The sequence below is a fragment of the Saccharomyces paradoxus genome, chromosome I, assembly GCF_002079055.1.
Source record: "Saccharomyces paradoxus chromosome I, complete sequence".
Lineage (NCBI taxonomy): Eukaryota > Fungi > Ascomycota > Saccharomycetes > Saccharomycetales > Saccharomycetaceae > Saccharomyces > Saccharomyces paradoxus.
In genome coordinates this window covers 170205-189841 of record NC_047487.1, presented here as the reverse complement: position 1 = coordinate 189841, position 19637 = coordinate 170205, and the positions used below count along the sequence as shown (strand labels likewise).

General features: G+C 40.6%; 5 protein-coding genes across 5 annotated transcripts; all 5 read right to left on the bottom strand.

Annotated features, from left to right (window-relative positions):
• Positions 1-3419: 3419 nt before the first annotated feature.
• On the bottom strand, positions 3420-6968 carry SWH1 (oxysterol-binding protein related protein SWH1; the record flags this gene model as incomplete). Its single annotated transcript, XM_033908596.1, has 1 exon — positions 3420-6968. One exon carries the CDS (start codon positions 6966-6968, stop codon positions 3420-3422), a length of 3549 nt encoding a protein of 1182 aa, XP_033764487.1.
• A 367-nt stretch (positions 6969-7335) lies between these two features.
• On the bottom strand, positions 7336-9414 carry YAT1 (carnitine O-acetyltransferase YAT1; the record flags this gene model as incomplete). The annotated part of the gene is made up of 1 exon (XM_033908595.1): positions 7336-9414. The coding sequence occupies one exon, from the start codon at positions 9412-9414 to the stop codon at positions 7336-7338; it is 2079 nt and encodes a 692-aa protein (XP_033764486.1).
• Positions 9415-10583: 1169 nt separating this feature from the next.
• Positions 10584-11306, bottom strand: MST28 (DUP240 family protein MST28; the record flags this gene model as incomplete). Its single annotated transcript, XM_033908594.1, has 1 exon — positions 10584-11306. The coding sequence occupies one exon, from the start codon at positions 11304-11306 to the stop codon at positions 10584-10586; it is 723 nt and encodes a 240-aa protein (XP_033764485.1).
• Positions 11307-13467: 2161 nt separating this feature from the next.
• On the bottom strand, positions 13468-14169 carry SPAR_A00760 (DUP/COS family protein; the record flags this gene model as incomplete). Its single annotated transcript, XM_033908593.1, has 1 exon — positions 13468-14169. One exon carries the CDS (start codon positions 14167-14169, stop codon positions 13468-13470), a length of 702 nt encoding a protein of 233 aa, XP_033764484.1.
• A 4165-nt stretch (positions 14170-18334) lies between these two features.
• Positions 18335-18865, bottom strand: SPAR_A00750 (DUP/COS family protein; the record flags this gene model as incomplete). Its single annotated transcript, XM_033908592.1, has 1 exon — positions 18335-18865. The coding sequence occupies one exon, from the start codon at positions 18863-18865 to the stop codon at positions 18335-18337; it is 531 nt and encodes a 176-aa protein (XP_033764483.1).
• Positions 18866-19637: the final 772 nt, after the last annotated feature.

Here is a 19637-nt window from a genome sequence, read left to right as displayed (position 1 = left end):
ATTAAGTCAGAAACAGTCCGCTATAACACTTTTGTTTCGGAAAAGAAATGGGAAGGTACTCTTCCTTTTACAATTTTATTGGTAGGCGATCTTTTCGTATTACGTTTATTGTTTTGTAACGAATTTTGTGTTAGAATTGGTATTTTTCCCAAATGAAGTTATATATGACTCAAAAAGAGCGGAACTAGCCTTACTGGAGAATGAAGGCGTTATCATTTACTGAGCCTCAGGCTAGCTGTGGAACGACCTAAAGGACGTTTTATTGCTGAGGTACAAGGGAGTGGTGAATGTAATAGAAGACAATGTAGAGATAATGACAGCAGCTAGTGCGCTTGATGAGGCCGACACCGGCTATGGTCTTGCCAGCCTGATTAGTTGGTAATCCATTAGATCTTGGTGATAATGGATGTCTCGGAGCATGTGTTGATGAACGAGCTGATTCATAGGTAAGATCGTTGTAGTTCATTATTCCTGAAACAGTATATTTCGGACGGGCTGGAACAACCTAATAGACCCAGTTTGAACCATCATCGAAAAAACGAAACATTATCCCAAAGCCATCATAACAGCACTACAATCCGGCAATGTAACACTGATTGGAAGTTCATCGCACAACGCAGCGCTTTTTTGGAAATTATTAATCTGATGGCTTGACGCTACTGACTGTAAAGTTAGGAGATGTCATAGAGGTTGCGAAGTTTTTTTCTTTTTAGCGTGTTTATTGTTTTCGTATGCTAGATCTGATTACGTGGATGAATCTTTTAACGAGTACGGATAAAAATTGGTATTCGTCCCTGCTTCCTTTGACCTGCAGGAAGACACGTTTGCGTATTTCTTAAGGTCACTCTAAGCAGCGTCACAAAGGTTATTACTGTCAATAATACATAATGATGAAGATTCATTATTTTGGCCTAATATCCCTCGATCATATGACTAAGATTAAAGAGCTTTCAAGAGAATATTTGCTCTCATAATAAGAGCCATGCTTTTTTTTGGTAAACCTTTACGCAACGCTCGAGTGTTTGATAAAAGGCGGGATGGAATAGTGGTAGAAAACTGAGTTCGGTGAGTTTTTCCTGCTGTCAAGTTTATTTACCTTTTTTGTTGGAAAAGCTCTAATTAGATATTTTCTACTCTACCTGGGAACGATTTTTCGGACTCAACAAGTCAAAACCAGAATAAATAGGAAAGCAAGCATAATGTTCCGAGCAGAGTCAAAACTTTGCAGTACAGCTGAACGATCCTACCGAACGTATTTGATACATCCTTCTTTTTTGACGTAGTTTTTAATTATGCATATGCATTACTCCTAATATCTGATCCAATATCTAATTCACATAATTGGTATTTACCTTTTTCGAAATAAAGGAAGCGAAGAAGAATAGAACCTGCGAACTTTCAAACGCGGGTAGAAGATTAATCAGAAGAGTTTTACGAATTTAAGGGGAGCATGATTACTCCTACTGCATCATCATACGTAGATTGTTCGTGGTGTTGCAGCTTACCTTTATCGGTATGTTTGAAATAAAAGAGAAAAAGGAATTTGGGATGCGATGACAAATAATCTGATGGCGTCTAGGAGTTCGATGCTGCATGAAAATCTGCAGAAAAAAAAATTCTTCCGAACTTTATTTAAAAATAAACTTTCCAAAAAAAATAAACTTTTTGGCGTTTAGAAGCGTTCGCAGAAAAACCAATTATGTCAGAAGAAGCCGTAGCAAAGGTTGCTTGAATGGAAGCGGATTTGAAGATCCTTTCCGGAACAAGAAAGAGCCGAGGGCTGGGAGGAACATTGCCTTGATTCGTAGAAAGCATGATTAAGTAGAATGCTTTCGTTTCTGTAATATTTCAACCTTGCCAGAAATTGCGGTGGTAAACTATTTTTTCCACGCATACTTTACAGATTAGTTTCGGAAAACAATTTTGGGTATGGTTGCGCTCCTAAAAGATGCATACTCACCTGTAGTCGCAGGTAAACTGGTTTGAGTAATATGTCGTAACGAACAATTGCTTCGAGTTGTTCTCCTTACCTTGATTTTTCTCACAATCAAGGTCGTTGGTTGACAGGGAGTAGAGGTGCATGCACTCTTTTACTAACAAAAGTGGATTATAGAGATGTTTTTTCTTCCCATCGTCCAATATTCCGTATACGAAGGGCCAAATGTTACGGAACATGTGTGGTACTGAGTCGTTTAATCACCTGGCATTTCAGATGTGACTGAAGACAGCGTTTGCAAATAGAATTATCGGGATAAGATACCGTATTTATATTTTTATCAACAAAGACTTTTCGGTTTGATATTTAGTTTCGTAGTGTTTACGAAAAACATAACGATTTAGAAATTGGTTTATTTATTAAGAGTTATGGCTGGGGATAACGGATATTATCTTTTCCGCTGCAAAGTATAGCTTCATATGTTCTTTCGGCACCGTGACTGAATGAGCAAGGGGTTCTAAAAACATTTGAATCGTGAGTTTTCAACCCATGTCAATTATGGGAGTATGATCCCTAAGTTATATAGTTTACTTAAATTAGTAGGTTTCATTAATTCTTATTCTTCTGGCTAGAAAGGACAGTGAATTGCTTATCGACGTTTCCATAGTTTGAGGCCCGTCGTGAACTACGCAGGAAAGCACTAAATTTTTTGCTAAACTGTGACAACTAACTTACTCAAAAAAATATTTACTTCATGTCTTTACTGACATCAAATTTATTTTTCAAAAGATGATTTTAAATTCGAATAGAATCTTAACTAAGATCGACCATTTTAGCAAATTGTGTTTTAAGTGTTGGGAATTTTTACATATGACTGAATATTTAAAGTTTAGTCTATATCCCAGAATAATGGGGCGTTTATAAACAAAAACTCATGTTGGAGGTATACTGAAAATTTTCTTTCCTTCCTGAACTTAATATACTATGATAATAGAAAGGTCAACTGTTATGAATGTAGCAAGCCATAATCTTAATTTTTCTTTACTAATTCTGCGGTTTCCTACAATGGTAAATTAAGTATAAATTTCCTTTTAAAACCCTTCCCGCCTCCTTTAATCGGTGGTATCTCGATTTCTGCTAACACTTGATTTGTTTGGGATCAACTTTGGATCGATAGGGATTCCTTGTTACAATAATACATTTTGGTTGGTGAACATTTATGAAAGACGCGGCTTCAATTTTAATCACCGCTCCTAATTAATATGTTTCTATCATATTTAGTTAATCTTTATTTTTTTAAAAAAAAGGCCTGTGAATCACAGAGCATGAACCGCAGCCTGTGAAATATGATATATTGATGCCTCTAGAAATTATAAATAAGTCATACTATATAATTAAATAGGTCCTATCCCCTTTTATTTCGCTGTACCGGCATTTTCAATGGACGCACATGATTGAGTGTTGTTGCGACTACATGTACAACTTAGAAAATATCAGCACAATCTTTAAAGTCATGATTTTTTCTTTTGGTCCAGTACTCACCATTGAATTTCCAGTATAGACTCTTGGTAACGGGGTGTTCCTCTTGAACAAACCATTTTGGTCTGTATTCCTCTCCCCTTTGTTCCCTTTCTTTTTTTGCTGCCCTTTGCTTGACTTCAACACGATGCTTTTCCTCGGCAGCTTTATCGTATTCACCGTTTTCCATAGCTCTTTGATCAGGCCTTAGACGACTATCCGTGGGCGCTAAATATGGCACCAAGTGAGGTGGTAAAGAATTCAAAGTCAATGCAAATGATGTTAGATTAAATGGCACTGAAGGCCTTTCGTTCGCTTTCCATATTAAAAACTTAGACCCATCTAATTTTGGTCCTCCTGTGGCAGAATTTGCCGTCTTTATTCTGTCCAAGGTCAATTCCCCACCTATGGCAGTCACTTTTTTCCCGTAGATGGAATCATTCCAATGTCCACCAAGAACCCATAATTTTTCATCATTTTTATTAAATACTTCACCTCTAACTTCATATGCACCGGCTGAGGTCCAACCATGGGCTTTATAATGTAACATACAATAATCGCCCGTGGTATGGTTTGTGACTTTGACGTCCCCGCTGTTGTCAACTTGTGGTTTCCCCATTAAAATACCGATAACAGTGTTATTTGGTTTTTTCCAGGAGTAAGTTTCCTCGGAAACACCTCTATTATGATCGGGACGAATAGTAATGTACCACAATCCCAAATGCTGTACAGCAAATGTGCGTCCATTGAATGACGAATCAACATTGCATTCACCGTAGAAATCCCATTTAGGTGATTCTGTCCAAGTAGCAGAGATAGGTGGGTGGTGAGAAACTTGTTCGGTGAAGAATCGATATTGGCCATCAGGCCTGGCATATTCAAAAGTTTCACCGAGTAAGGGATTAAATGGTTTAGAGACCCTGTTAGTTGTAGATGCGTACATTGACGCAGTGAAGGCAGCTACATATAGCATTCTTAAAGATGAGTCTTCAAAAGTGGCAGCTTGATCAAGGATATGAGAATATTCGATATCCTCGGAAACTCTCTGTAGTAGGGATGTTGGTTCATTGAACGATACTGGTAGAGTCAATTTCGTTAGGTCTTGACCGACCATAGACTTTAAAACGGACCAAAGACCAATCTTGGGACGGTTATCTTCGTCCAAAGCCAGTCTGGTTCTCACTGGATCTTCATACCCGACAAACGATTCCTCTTTTAATAGTTGGTTCTTCTTTTCTACCTGTGGGGAACTGATCACAAGAAGGCTCTCGTCTTCTGTGGCTTCTTCTTGTGGTGTCTCATCAGCTGGGGTCTTTTTATCTGTGGGTAAGTTTTCCGAATCATTGGCCTTTTCTTCGGAGGCTGCTTCTTCTGCGTCGAAGAACTCGTCCGCGTCTGAATCCTCATCACTTTCCTTTGTGTTCTCGATAAATTTTACGATTTCCTCAAGGGTATTTGTTGACTCTTGAGATCCTTTTATCATTGAGTTCGCATCATCAGAATCTTCGTTGGCCTCCGTTTCAACAGGTGGTTGATTGTTCAATTTTTTTTGCAGCATTTTTTTCAGATTCTTCCGTTCTTTATCCAAGGCAACCAATTTTTCGTCTTTGTCAACCAATTCCATTTCCAGATCTTTCACGGATTGGATCCAAACATTGTTAACATCACGCTGCTTGGTCATTTGGGCAATCATTCTCTTTTCCCTTTGAGAGGTCAAACGATTTAATTTGTCGAAATATTCGCTGACGGTTTCAATAGAAGTATTTACCGTGTTCCAGTATTCATCGTGTTGTTGTTTATCTTGCAGTAGTTCGTTCAACGATGCCAACTCAATGGAAATAGATCTTTGTAGCATATGTAGTTTTTGAATGTACGGACCATAAATGGCGTTCAGATCTTCATCGCCATCACCTTCACCGCCGTTCTCCACTGTGTAAGAGGAATTACCGTCGTCATCAGAATCGTCGTCAGAGTAACGCTCGTCATCCGATGGTATACCGGCCCTCGTAGACGAAACTGCGGACTTCCTAGAGTGTGAACCGGAAGCGATCTCGCTTAAGCTTTGGCTTCTAGATGAAATCAGCGGCAATGGTTCTATGAGGGGTCTATTTTCATCATCATCATCATCATCGTCATCATTATCATTATTATTATTGTTGTTGTTGTCAGCATTGTCATCGTCATTATCGTTATCATCGACACCCCCTTGAACGTTTTGTGTCAGTGTGGATTTAGACAGGTACGGGCTCTTGGTTAACCGTTTTGAAGTTGCATGCAAGTTTTCTTTATTGGACATTTTGGGTGACAAGCCATGGCTTAAGGCCAAAGATGGCGAGTAGCTGCCATTGTGCAGCAGAATCTCTCTGTCCTTTGCGTATCTTATGGCGCCCTGGATGGCCCAGACCCACCTGTTTGTCTCGATAGGATGGTTCCCCTTTAAATGCCACCTGATGACGCCGTTGTTACCGCCGATAATTTCGAACTTCAATTTTTCAGACGAATCCAAATGCAAGGAGCACGAAGACATATTCAATGAGCCCCTACACGCGTTCTTAGTGTCAGCCTGATCGATGTAGTACGACAGTTTGCCATCGCTACTAAGGATGAACCAACGCAGTTTGTAGCCTTGAGCGAAGTTGGTCCATTTTTTCAAGTAGCCCTTGTAAGTAGGGGCCTCGTGCAAGTTGTTGTTTGTGACGTCGATGACGCTTTGTTCCCTGGTGGCCCTCTCCAATAGTTTTTTCAGTTCGATATCGATAGCGATCTTGGTGTTTGTGGCGGTGTCGTTTTCGTTGACTTTCCTGACGAGTTCGATGGGCAGTTTTCCCTTCCGGTCTCTCTTGAAGGGGTCTGCGCCGTGTTCAAGCAGCCAGCGGCACATGATGACGTCTCTTTTCTTAACGAATTCGTGCAGGACGGTATCGCCGGTCTCTGGGTCCATGCCGTTGATGTCGAGCAGTTCTGCGTTTCGAGGGCTGGAGAGGATGGATTCTAGGTGGCCGAAGTCCCTGTTGTTAAAGGCTGTTCTGAATTCCTGGGCGGTCTCCGCGACGTATGTGGAGCGTTTCACCTGCATCATCTGCGCGATGTTTAGGTTCTTGCACATTTCGATGGCCTGTAAGTGAGAGTGGTTGAGCACGCAGTCGTTGATGGTGGCCTGGTCCAAGAGGAAAGCTACTATGTCACCGCGGGACTGGTAGGCGGCGATGTGCAATGGGGTGTTGCCGTTGGAGTCCTGTTCGTTTAGATCAAGATGGATGTTTAAAAAAGTGGCACCGGTGGCGGTGATCCAATGGTGGACGATATCCTTTATCACTGCCATGGGGGCAACCTGCACGGCGTAGTGGAGCATGAGATGGAGCACTTGTTGGACGTTTGGGTCGTCTAGCGGCTGGAATTGTTTCTGTAGGAGATCTTTCAAGTTTGCGAAACTTCCCTGGCGTAGGGCGTCGAGAAGTTTCAACTTCAGCAGCGGCTTGCTTATGACCACGGATGATAGATCGGGTTGTTCCATAGTGCGTGGAGCGGCGAGGGGCGTACTTTGATGTTTATTTATTTATTTATTTATTTATTTTTTTTAGTTTAGTTAAGTTTAGTTTGATTGCTTCTATTTATTCAAGTTTTGAGTTTCCTTTTCCTTTTATTTCTTTTTTTTCCCTTTCCTTTTTTGGTACACGTTCGCTCGGCGAGCGAAAGAGAATGCAAACGATAGGTGAGGCTAAATTACAGTCGCTGTGTTTATAATAGCCAATGCTAGTCTCTTCTAAAGATTTTTCCGCTTTTTTTTTTAGTATATGAATAGTATTTAATAGTAGTAAAAAAAATAGTAGTAATAGTAGTAATAGTAGTATTTTAACCGATACGCAAAATGCACCATAAAATCAACCCGAGACGCTCACATCAAAGTAATCATAGCCGGACAACAAGTACTTCATGTCTTCCGATTTGGTGTTGGCACCAGCCGTGGCCCTGGCAACAGGTTTTGCTGCGCGGGCTTGTTGGCGCTTGAAGATCCGGTCGATCTCAAGCAGCGACTTTTCCATGAGCGAGGCAAACCGAGCCGTCTGGCGATGCCTTGAAGACACGACCACGGAGATGGAGTGGTCTCTGATGATGTAGCCGATGCCGAAGCCGTTGGCGGTGACGGGTCCGAACCCGAAACTTTTGAGGCAGGGGTTACCGCAGTTGGAGGTACTTAAGACGTTGTTCTGCATGGTAGTCCAGGATTTGTCCTGGAAGATGGGTGGGAGGTCCGCCTTGTCCTTGTACCACTGATTCCAGATACAGTAAAGCGCATACAAGTGACGATCCTGGCCCAGACCCTGCGAGCACTCCCTGGTGATTTGCGAGTGCGCCGTGCAGGCGTCGTGTAAGAGCTGAATTTTGGAGGCGTCCGAGGCATCCTGGTCCAGCAGCGACTTGACAAAGAGCTTGGATTGCTCTGTGACAGAGCGGATTGCCTCTGTACGGCCGTTTTGGAACGCTTTGGTCATGGCGGGCTCGTATACGGTCTCAAAGCGGCCGTAAAGCGCGAAATACGCGACTTGGAACACTTGCTGCACGAAGGCGTCTGGGGAGCATTTGAACAGTGTCTTGATGTGGGAGGCACCGTAGTTGGAGAAGTCAAGATTGACAAACTCGTATTGCGAGATCAAGTCCGAGATGCGCGTCTCGGCAAAGTGCAACGAAGATTGCAAAAAATTGTCGGTGCGCCATTCCAGTTTACGAGGGATAGTGATCAAGTTGGCGGAGTGAGCCGCCGAAGCGAGGGACGATAGTTTGTTATCGTTGTTGTTGTTGTTGTTGTTGTCGTCGCTAAAGATGTCGACGACGTTCTTGGTTACGCCGCGTGCGAAGCTCAAGATCGAATCTGTGTAGATGTCTGTAGCGAGCCGGAGCACGGTGTGGCCATCTACACCGGTGTGTTCGAAGTTGATGCCCGCCTTACCGTTCTTGGTCACGATCAGTTGTAACTTGTCGTACCAGCGGTTGAGACAGGTACCCGTTTGCACGTTCAATGGTGGCTGGTGTTGGCGCGGATCGAGATTGATGTTGGAAGTCCCGCACAGCATCGAACGCGTGAGCTCGTCCTGTTGGTCCGCGGCAAAAGCCACGTCGTCGAGACAGACCACGAACAACGCGGAGTCGATCAGCTTGAGATTGCGCCAGTTGGTACAGTCCTCGGCATGGAACAGATAGTCTCTGATGTTGGACCATACACGACGCGACTCTGTAGTGAACACACCAAAGGGCGCGGATCCGCTTCCAGCGGATTCCGCGTCCATGATGATCGAATAAAGGTTCCACTCCAGCTGTTCTGGGGTGGCAAAGATGGGCTCGTTGCGCGTGTCCAACACGTCGAACCAGTAGAACTGACCACGATACATTGCCACCACGTGATGTGATGTGGCGTCTGTTTGCAAGTGGCAAGAGGGCTCGCCGGGACCCGGAGGGATTCTACTGGAGCCGAATAGCCGCTCATACTGGTCCATCGACAAGGGTGTTTTGCCGCGCACGGTGTCCGCGCGGAGCGTGCCATGGCGGATCTGGCGAATGAATTTGAGGATCGAAGTGGTGAGTCGTGCAGCACGACGTACTTGCACTGTGTGTGCGCCATAGGGGCCTTGTGCCGCGGTCTCTGGAGTGTCTTTGATGGTTGGGTCGTCCTGCAGCTGGAAGTAGGGGTTGACGTTAAGAACGACGGTTGCATCATACAGCAGGTATGCATCATACCAGAACTGTTCGATGTATGAGGACTCTGGGTTGTTTGCAGCGAGCCGTGTGTCGTATTCTAGCAGCCGCTCGTGCAGCGTGTTCAGTGCGTCCAGGTTTTCTGCGGAGAGCACGGTGCGGCGCGTACGGCGGTTTTGGCGCTCGTCCTGCAGTGGTTCCACGCGTGCCAGGTAGCGATTAAGGGTGTCCTGTAGTGGCGGAACAGGTAGTCTCTTTAAGTTTGGCATTGTGTACGGAAAAAAGGATGTGATTACTGTCGTCGTGGGTTTCCTTTTTTTTATCTTTTACTGTGTGCGTTTGCGTTGTTGTGTGTGTCTTGTATATATATGCGCGGTCTGGTTGCCGCTGATATGGCCTGCCGGGCAAATGGAAAGTGCGCGGGGAAGACCACGGACTTCCGGGGCGATGACTCTAGTGCTGATGCAGATGCTTTTTTTAGCCGCTGATCACATAGAGAAGCTACATGGGGAGTCTTCTTAATCATGCTTTGTCTTTGCCCTTTTGCTTTGGAACTATACAATCGTGGTTGTGGTCGTGACCAAGATGGTGACACTAATGATGCGTTTGTCGTTCCGTACGTTTTGTATTTAAAAATATATAATTCTATACTCTCTTTTTTCTAAAACGGTGATTATTCTGGGACTGATGTTCGATCTCAGCTGCCTTGGAAAGACACTTTTGATAGTTTGGTCCGGGACTAAAAGTGAAGGATTCGGTGTGTTGTGTGTCCGTAACATCGTTGATCGATGATTCGTCTTGCTTCTTGAATGTTCTCCCCTCACTAAGGCTTAGAAAATAACGATGGCAATCTTCATCACGGTAAAAGTAATATGGAGTGTGACATAAACCGTTATCAAGTAAATACTGATTCATCTTGTATGTGATGTCCTCCATTCTTTTCCCTTTACCGCTGGCTTACGCGCGATGATTTCCACTAAAAGCTTGCTTGAAAATCTCGATCACCGACATACGCCCTGGAAATGCTTATAGGAACTGTTGAAGCGAAAGAGGTGAGGAAAAGTAATATCCCAAAAACGAGGACGCAAGGTTTGTTGTCATGAAAACGCACCATTAACAAAACTAACCCTACGATTGTTATTACTATTACTATAATTAGTAGATAATGAACCACTTCGTTAAGCAAATAGGTCCAATACAAATCGAAGATTTCTTCGGGAAGGTACTTCATTGCGAGCTAATGAACGTGACATCGGCCAAACGATTACTTGTTTTATTCGAATTGTTATTTCTATGCTAACAATACCAGACCCTTTTCGAGGTTTTTTTTTCTTTTCGTTACAACAGGCACTTCCTTCGGCCGTTTCCGGGCCAGTTAGTGTTGATTATATATGATATTTTAGTTTATGTTCGCTTTACGTATGGTAGTGTCAGTAGGCTATTTCGTCTTTTTAAGGAGCGCATCGATATTGGGATGTCGCCTTCGCCAGTAATTTTCTTGAGCTTGTTGTTCGATCTCCGCTGCCTTGAGGAGGAAGTTTTGATAATTCAGTCCGGGACTAGGAGGAACAGACTCAATGGCATCTTCAGATTCAGCGGTGACCGATGAATTCAACTGCGTGCCTGTAGAATAGCCAATTGATGTGGGTGTTTGCTTCTTGGCAGTGGTTCCTTCAATAAGGCTTAGAAAATAACGGTAGCAATTTTCGTCGCCGTAAAAGTAGTACGGTGTATGCCATTGTCCATGATTAAACAGATATTGGTTCATTTTGTATGTGATAATCTTCCATTCTTTCCCTTCTACCGCTGGTTTACGTGTGATGACTTCTACTAAAAGCTCAGCACTGAAATCTCGACGACTGACCGGCTTTAGATAACCATCACCTAGAATCATTAAAGCGAACAAGGAAATACCAGCCAGTACTGCGGAAATGACAACGCAAGCGATGTTGTCGTGCAAAAACACGATCGATAAAACTGAACCCACGGATACCGCGCCCAGAACCATTATCGGTTTATAATGAAGCATATCATAGATCAAATAACTCAGATACGAACGGAATATGTCTTTAGGAAGAGCAACATTTTTCTCGATTAATTGAGCATCTAGGCCCTTCGATGTATCTGATTTGGAATCGGTAATTTCTGAAGGGGCTTCCATGCCCAATTTATACCTTTTCTTCTCTACGGTTATATTTAGTTTTTGACGGGAACTTCACACTAGCTGGAGTATGTTTTTCTCGTGTCAATTGCTGTTTTATTAACAAAATGGTATCCTTCCTTTTCTTTGGAAGCTTTCTTGGACAATTGCTAACTGTCCGAGAAAATGCAAAAATAAAGATGCAACAATAATAACCACTTCACGCTCAATTACCAGTTTGAGATGTCTTTAAAGTTGCTTATTTTAATTCTTCTTTGTATGTAAAATTACTGGATAAATTACAAAGCTCCTGTTTTAAAGGAGATCGGCTTCAGGATACTGCTTTCGACATATACCCTTTCAAGATTGGATCTGTACCTTTTGGAACCTTCTTGGTTATGGTTCCTCCTTAAATAGGTATTGGTTCATGCTATACGAAACAGCCCCCCATCCATTCCCAACTGGCTTACGTGTGATGACTTCCATCGGGAACTTCATTACAAAATCTTGATCAGAGAGATCGGTTTGAAAGAAATAAAATCTACAAGATTTATCGAGGTGACTAAACAGTATAAAACCAACACTAGTGAAATGATAGCACAGCTAGCATTGGGGGAATACACAGTACTGACAATTATCGGGATCGAAAACATTACCATCTTTAAATGAGCAACTTCGTAGAGGCACTAACTCTGATACAAACGGAATATGTCTTTCAGAATAATGATATTTTTTCTCGAGTAAATGGGAATTGGGTTAGGTATATTCAATCTGGCAATAGCGGCAACCACCCTTTTACCTCAGCAAAGAACAGTTACAGGTAAATTTCTATGATGGTTCTGAAACTCTATTTACGTTAAAGAAAATTAATAACTCGGTGTTGCTGTACTGTTTTGATGTGCTATATCCACATCTTATACAAACGCATAAATATATATTTCTATCATGTCCAACCTGATACCTCATGATAACATCAGAATTAGTAAATCCCTCTGCTAGTTAAGACGTACAAGAAGCCACCCTCCCCTCCCCTTTAAACAATCGCATTTATTTCAGGATACCGCTCTTGCCAGTAATTATTCTGGGCTTGTTGTTCGACTTCAGCTGCCTTGGTGAGGAGTTTTGTAAGATCCAGTCCGACACTAAAAGTAAAAGATTCGGTGGCCTCCGTTGGTGTACCAGTAGTTGCCTCATCGGATTGTATGCCTGTGACATTGCTGGTCGACGATTCTTCTTGCTTCTTGAAGGTTCTCCCCTTAATAAGTCTCAGAAAGTAGCGACGGCAATCTTTATCACGGTAGAAGTAATATGGAGTGTTCCATAAATCATCATCAAATAAATACTGGTTCATCTTGTATGTTATTGTCCTCCATTCTTTTCCCTTTACTGCTGGTTTACGTGCAATGACTTCGATCAGAAGGTTAATCTTAAAATCTTGATCATTGATTGGTTTCGCGAATACAATAGAAGAAACCAATAATATGAAACCGGAAACCACCCACGAAAGCACATAAAAGAAATGAACTTTGTTATGAGGAAAAAACAGAAACAATAGGGCTAAACACACGTTAACTTAGAACATAATCATTATCACTATATTGTGAAGCACTTCGTGGAACAAGTAACTCCAGTACGAGCTGAATATGTCCTCTGGAAGAGCCACATTCTCCTCGATTAGATGTGCACTAGGCTCACTTAACGTATCTAATTTGGTATCGGCATTTTCTGAAGAGGCTTGCATGAACGATTGATACCTTGTCTTGTCTATGGCTATAATATGGTGTTGAAAGATGTTATGCTGATCAATATAGTGATCTGTCTTATACCAATTGGAGCTTTTCGCCACTTGTTTTTGTTATAGAGGCATTTTTCACCTATTGTTGCAACGTCCCGAAGCGATACGATGTAGTTGAAAAGTGTTCTCTGCTGATCTACTGTGATGAGGAGCCGTCTAGCATTGTCGAGCATCAAGCCATGTATTATGGAACAAAATAAGTAAAGCGATAGCGTTTTCATCTAGTTCCATCAAAGTTTAACTACATATAAATTGGTTTCGAGCGCACATTGCCTTTTACACCCAAGTGCGTTGACTCTTAATTGTGGGCTCTGAATTGTTTTTGAAGTTAACTATGTACATACGTTTCACATAAGAATATACCAGAAACATGCCAAAACCTTTATCCTAAGGTAAAGCAGCCTCTGGGTATTGCCTTTTCCAATACTCACGCTGGGCTTCTTTATCAATTTCAGCTGCTTTGACAAAATATGCTTCTAAAATTGGGTCAGGGCTATAAATATAAGATCTTGCTACCTCATTTGCTGACATGTCTGGCTGTGCGCCTGGCTGCGTATTCTCTTCATCGTTCATAGACGAACTTGGATATGTGTTGAGCTCTTTGATTTTGATGAGACCATTGAAGTAACACTGGCATTTTCGACCACAGTAGAAGTAATATGGAGTATACCACAGCCCTTCATCAAAAAGATACTGATTCATATTGTATGCAACAGCTCTCCATCCTTTTCCCGCTGGCTTGCGTGTGATGACTTCTAATAAAAGTTTAATTTTGAAATCCCTATCACTGATCTCTACCGACACTGCAATCAATACGATCATTAAAATGATAATAGATGTTAAAAGGGATATCCCTGAGATTATAGTGCAAACGTCGTTATCATGGAAAAAAATAATTATCAAAACCAAAACGCCGATTACCAGGGCCAAAATCTTGATTGGTGTACAGTGAGCCATTTCATAGATCGAATAACTTAAGTGCGAGTGAAATATTTCCTTAGGAAGAGCCACGTTTTCCTCGATTAAATGTGCACTAGGTTCGTTGAGTGTACCCAACTTGACGTCGGTATTCTCTGAAGGGGTTTGCATGCCCAATTTTATATCTTTTCTTGTCTATGGCTATTTTTAGTGCTGACGGGAATTTTACACTAGCTAAAATACAATTTTCTCCTGTCAATTGCTGTTTTATCAACAAAATTGTATCCTTTCTTTTCTTTGGAACCTTTCTTTAGCAATTCTTAATTGTCCGAAAAAAAGCAAAAATGAAGATGCAACGATAACAAACCATATTACACTCAATACTGGTTTGGAATGTCTTTATGCTTGCTTATTTTGATTTTTCCTTGTATATAAATTCACTAGATAAATCACAAGGTTTCTTTTTTAAAGGAAATCAGCTCAGGATACTGCATTTTCCAGTATTCACGTTGAGCTTCTTCCTCTACTTGCACTGCTTCCGACATATACCTCTTCAAGATTGGGTCTGTATTTTTTGGGATCTTCTTAGTTATGGTTTTGAAGAAATCATAACATTTTCGATCACAGTAGAAATGATACGGGGTATGCCATAGTCCTTCCTTAAATAAATTTATTATTAATATATTTATTCTTATTAATATTATTGAAATAATTAATACTTTTAATAAAATAATTAATTATATAAGAATTAAACATAATTAATATTATATAAATTAATATTATTATATAAAATATATTTGAGGCGATATTTATAATATTGGTTCATGTTATATGCAACAGTTTCCCATTCTTTACCGGCTGGCCTACGTGTGATGACTTCCATCAGGAGCTTTATTACATAATCTTGATCAGAGATTGGTTCAAAAGAAACAAAACCTACAACATTTATCAAAGCGACTAGACAATACAAAGCGAACACTAGTGAAACGATAGCGCAACCAGCGTTGGGGGAATGCACAAGCAATAAAATTGTACTGACAATTATCAGGATCAAAACCATCGCCGTTTTCACATGAGAAACTTCATAAAGCGAATTGCTCAGATACGAATGGAATATGTCTTTCGGAATAATGATACCTTATGATAACATCAGAATTAGTAAATCCCTCTGCTAGTTAAGACGTACAAGAAGCCACCCTTCCCTCCCCTTTAAACAATCGCATTTATTTCAGGATACCGCTCTTGCCAGTCATTATTCTGGGCTTGTTGTTCAACCTCCGCCGCTTTGAAGAGGAACTTTCGATAATTTGACTTGGTACTAAAAGTGAAGGATTCAGTGCGTTCATCTGGTGCGCCAGTGGTTGCCTCATTTCGTTCTATGTCCGTAACATCGCTGGTTGGTAAATTCTCTGGCTTCTTGAAAGTCTGTCCTTCAATAAGCTTTAGAAAATAACGGTAGCAATCCTCATCACGGTAAAAGTAATATGGAGTGTTCCATAAATCGTTATCAAATAAATACTGATTCATCTTGTATGTAATTGTCCTCCATTCTTTCCCCTTTACCGCAGGTTTACGTGTGATGATTTCCATCAGAAGCTTAACTTTAAAATCTATATCACCGGTCTGATGGTTAAATGCGATTATAGTAGCCATTGAAATCAGAGGGCACATGAAAATCAATAAAAGCACGGAAACTAAAACGCAAGTTTCTTTATCGTGAAAAAATACTAATAATAAAATCAAACTTACAGTTATTACGATCGTAAACATAGTCGGTTTATAATGAGCCATTTCATAGAGCAAATAACTGAGATATGAACTGAATGTATCCTCTGGAAGAGCCACATTTTCCTCGATTAAATGTGCACTGGGTTCGTTGAGGGCATCCAACTTGACGTCGGTACTTTCTGAAGGCGTTTGCATGCCCAATTTATATCGTGTCTTGCGTAAGGTTATAATATGGGTTTGGAAGTTGTTATCCTGATCAAAATAGTTATCTGTTTTATACCAGTTGAAGCTTTTCACCCCTTTTTTTTTAGAGGCATTTTTCAACCAATACTAAAATTTCCGGAACAATATAAATGAAATGCGATAATAGTACGAGCATTTACACGGCAAATTATGATCATAAGTGAGATTCTGTGACAATTTTAAGGAGGGCTGTTCTTCTTGAAGATAATGAACGATTGGAGTATTGCAATACTGTTTGGCTCTATATCTATTTGCATTTTATTATATAAAATCGTAAATGGATACGCCTTCTATGACCCTTTGATACATGGTAGCGGCAACATATGGAAGAAGCTTTGCCTCTTCTGTCTAGATAAGTACATCGATGTCAGCATATTGTTCTCGCCAGTAATTATTCTGAGATTGCTGTTCGGTTTCCGCTGCCTTGGAAAGACACTTCTGTAAGTTTGGTTTGGAATGAAAGATGAAAGTTTCAACGCCTTCATTTCGTTTTCCGTTCAGCACATTCCTCGTTGACGTCTCTTGCTTCTTGAAATTTTTTCCCTCAATAAGCTTTAGAAAGTAACGGTGGCAATCTTCATCACGGTAATAGTAGTAGGGGGTATCCCACAGCCCATGATAAAATATGTACTGATTCACATTATATGTAATCGTCCTCCATTCTTTCCCCTTTACCGCAGGCTTGCGTGTGATTACTTCCACTAGAAGCTTGATCTTGATATCTCGAGTATTTATACGCATCCTGAAAAAGCATAGAGGAACTATTAAAATGAAAAATGTGAAGAAAATGAACAAGATAACGATCCCTACGAATACGAAGTTACCATGAGAAAAAACAATTGATAAAAATTAAACCCACAATTATTAGGACAAAAAACATTATTGGTTTACAATGAAGCACTTCGTTAAGCAAATAACTCCGGTACGAATTGAACATGTCTTTAGGAAGAACTATATTCTCCTCGATTAAATGAGCAGTAGGTCCATTGGGCGTGCCCGATTCGGCATAATTACTTTCCAAGGGAGGTTGCATGTCGACTTATATAGTTGTTTTACCTAAAAAATTACGGTGTCTTGCTCACGAATATGATACTCATAAAGCAGTAAATCGATTTGGTTTTATTGCTGTTCTCGTGATGACATGTTGAACCCTTTTTGAAAAATCTTTTTTCTTTTTATATTGAAAAAGGTACATCACCTGCCCGTATTATGCCGAACACGTAGCGACAGAATGTGACAAAAAAGCGACAGAAACGTCACTGTGTACACAATGGAGCTCCTCATCAGTATTTGAAAATAGTTTTCTTGGCTCCTACACAGAGCAGGTTAACATTCAGTTGTTAGCACCGAGAATTATTCGAGGCTGCTTCTTTTTTCTGTTTTTCTTGTACATAAATTAATGAGTAAATAATGGTCTTCCGCTTCAAGGTACATCTTCAAAGTAGGATCTGACAAATCACCAGAAGTATTAGCTGCGCCGTTTGAAGTTCGCGTTTCTGCGGCATTCGATTGTGTGATATCGATATTTTTGATTGAGGCATCCGGGACCGAGTGAGCGTCCACTCCATCTATAAGGGAGCTGAAGAACTCGTGGCATTTTTCACCACTGTAAAAGTAGTATGGGGTTTTCATAGTCCCTTTACAGGTAAATATTGTTCATATTTTATGCAATTGTTTTTTACTCTTTCCCATTTACCGTTGGTTTGCGTGCTACCACCTCTGCTAACAGTTTTACCATGAACCCTTGCTGCCCAATCAGTTGAAGAAAGGATATAATTGTAGGGAGTGTAAAAGCACAGAGACATAGAACGATTAATATCGCAAAAATGATAACACAGGTATTGATATTATGTAAAAGCATGATCAATAAACCTAAAGTTGTGATTACAGACAGTCGAACTATTATCGGTTTATAATGAGCCATTTCTTAGGGCAAATAACTCCAGTATGAGCTGAATATGTCCTCGGGGAGAACTACACTTCCCTCGATTAAATGTGTACTAGCCTCATTGAGCGTATCCAACTTGACGTCGGTATTTTCTGGATGCCTTTGCATGTCCAATTACTATCTTGTCTTATATATGGTTAAATTGTGGTACTTAAATATTTTATGTAGACTAGAGTAGTAGCTTGTTCTTATAGTAAGTGAATTCTGATCAAAATTTTTATGATACCGGACCCTTGAATATTTCGATTATACCTTAGTGGTGTTTTTCAGCAAATGTAAACTTTCCGAAACAATTCAAAATGAAATGGCAACTATAAAAGAACCAACGCTCGACCACCGCCTCGAGATGTTCTTGGAGTTGTTTATTTCAATACTTGCTTATATAGAAGTACGCTAGGTAAATAATAGGTTCCAGGTTCAAAGTAAATCAGCCTTTGGATACTGCTTTCTCCAGTACTCACGTTGAGCTTCTTTCTCTATTTGCACTGCTTTCGACATATACTCCTTCAAGATTGGGCCTGTATTTTTTGGAACATTCTTGGTTATGGTTCTGAAGAAATCACGGCATTCCCGACCAGAGTAGAAATAGTATGGAGTATTCCATAGTCTTTCATTGAATAGGTATTGGTTCATGTTATATGCAACAGTCCCCCATTCTTTCCCAGCTGGCTTTCGCACGATTACCTCTACAGAAAGGTTAGTTTCGAAATCTTCATGCGTGATCGGTTTTTCAAAGCCCTCACCTATAATAACGCCTGAGGAGCAAAAACAAAGAAGAATCAAAACTACAGATACTCCAACACAAACTTCATTATTACGATACAATACAATCAATGAAAGTAAACTCACAACTATCAGAAACAAAATCAGTGTTGGTTTATAATGGGCCAATTCATAGAGTAAATAACTCCAATACGAACTGAACGTGTCTTCAGGAAGAGACTGCATGTCACGTTATAATTCGTTTATTTTCTACAAATATAGGGTTCCACTGATGTACGTAATACAAAGCAATCAATAGCTTGTTTTATTTCAATTGCTATCCTTATAACGATGATACCAAACCCTTTTTGAGATCCTTTTTTTCTTTTTCTATTGTTCAGATTTTCTTGGCTGCATTATGCGAAGCGCACAACAATAGAACGTGACAAAAGCTGACAGAACCCTTATGAACATGCATTGGGACTTTCGTTAGCCTGAAAACAACCACTCTCGAAATCATGGTACCTGTACAATGAACGAGTTAACACTTAATTCCGGCTTCAAGATATTTTTGAAATCGTTTATTTGGTACTTGATTTATACAGCAGTATGCTAGGTAAATAAACTGCTTTTACTTCAAGGTAAATCAACGTCAGAATATTGCATTCTCTAATACTCACTCTGAGCTTCCATTTCTATTTGTGTTGCCGTCAAAATTTATACCGTCAAAATCGGGTTCTGATGCAGCATTACAAGTATTAGCTGTGCCTCTTGAAATCTCCGCTGCTGAAGAATTCGACTGTGAATCAGAATTTACTCCATTGATAAGAGTGGCAAAGAACTTATGGCATTTTTCATCACTGTAAAAGTAGTATGGGGATCCCATAGTCCCTCTACAGGTAAATATCGTTCATATTTTATGCAATTGTTTTTTACTCTTTCCCATTTACCGTTAGTCTGCGTGCTATCACCTCTGCTAACAGTTTCAATGTGAAGTCCTGATGACTGATCGGTTTTG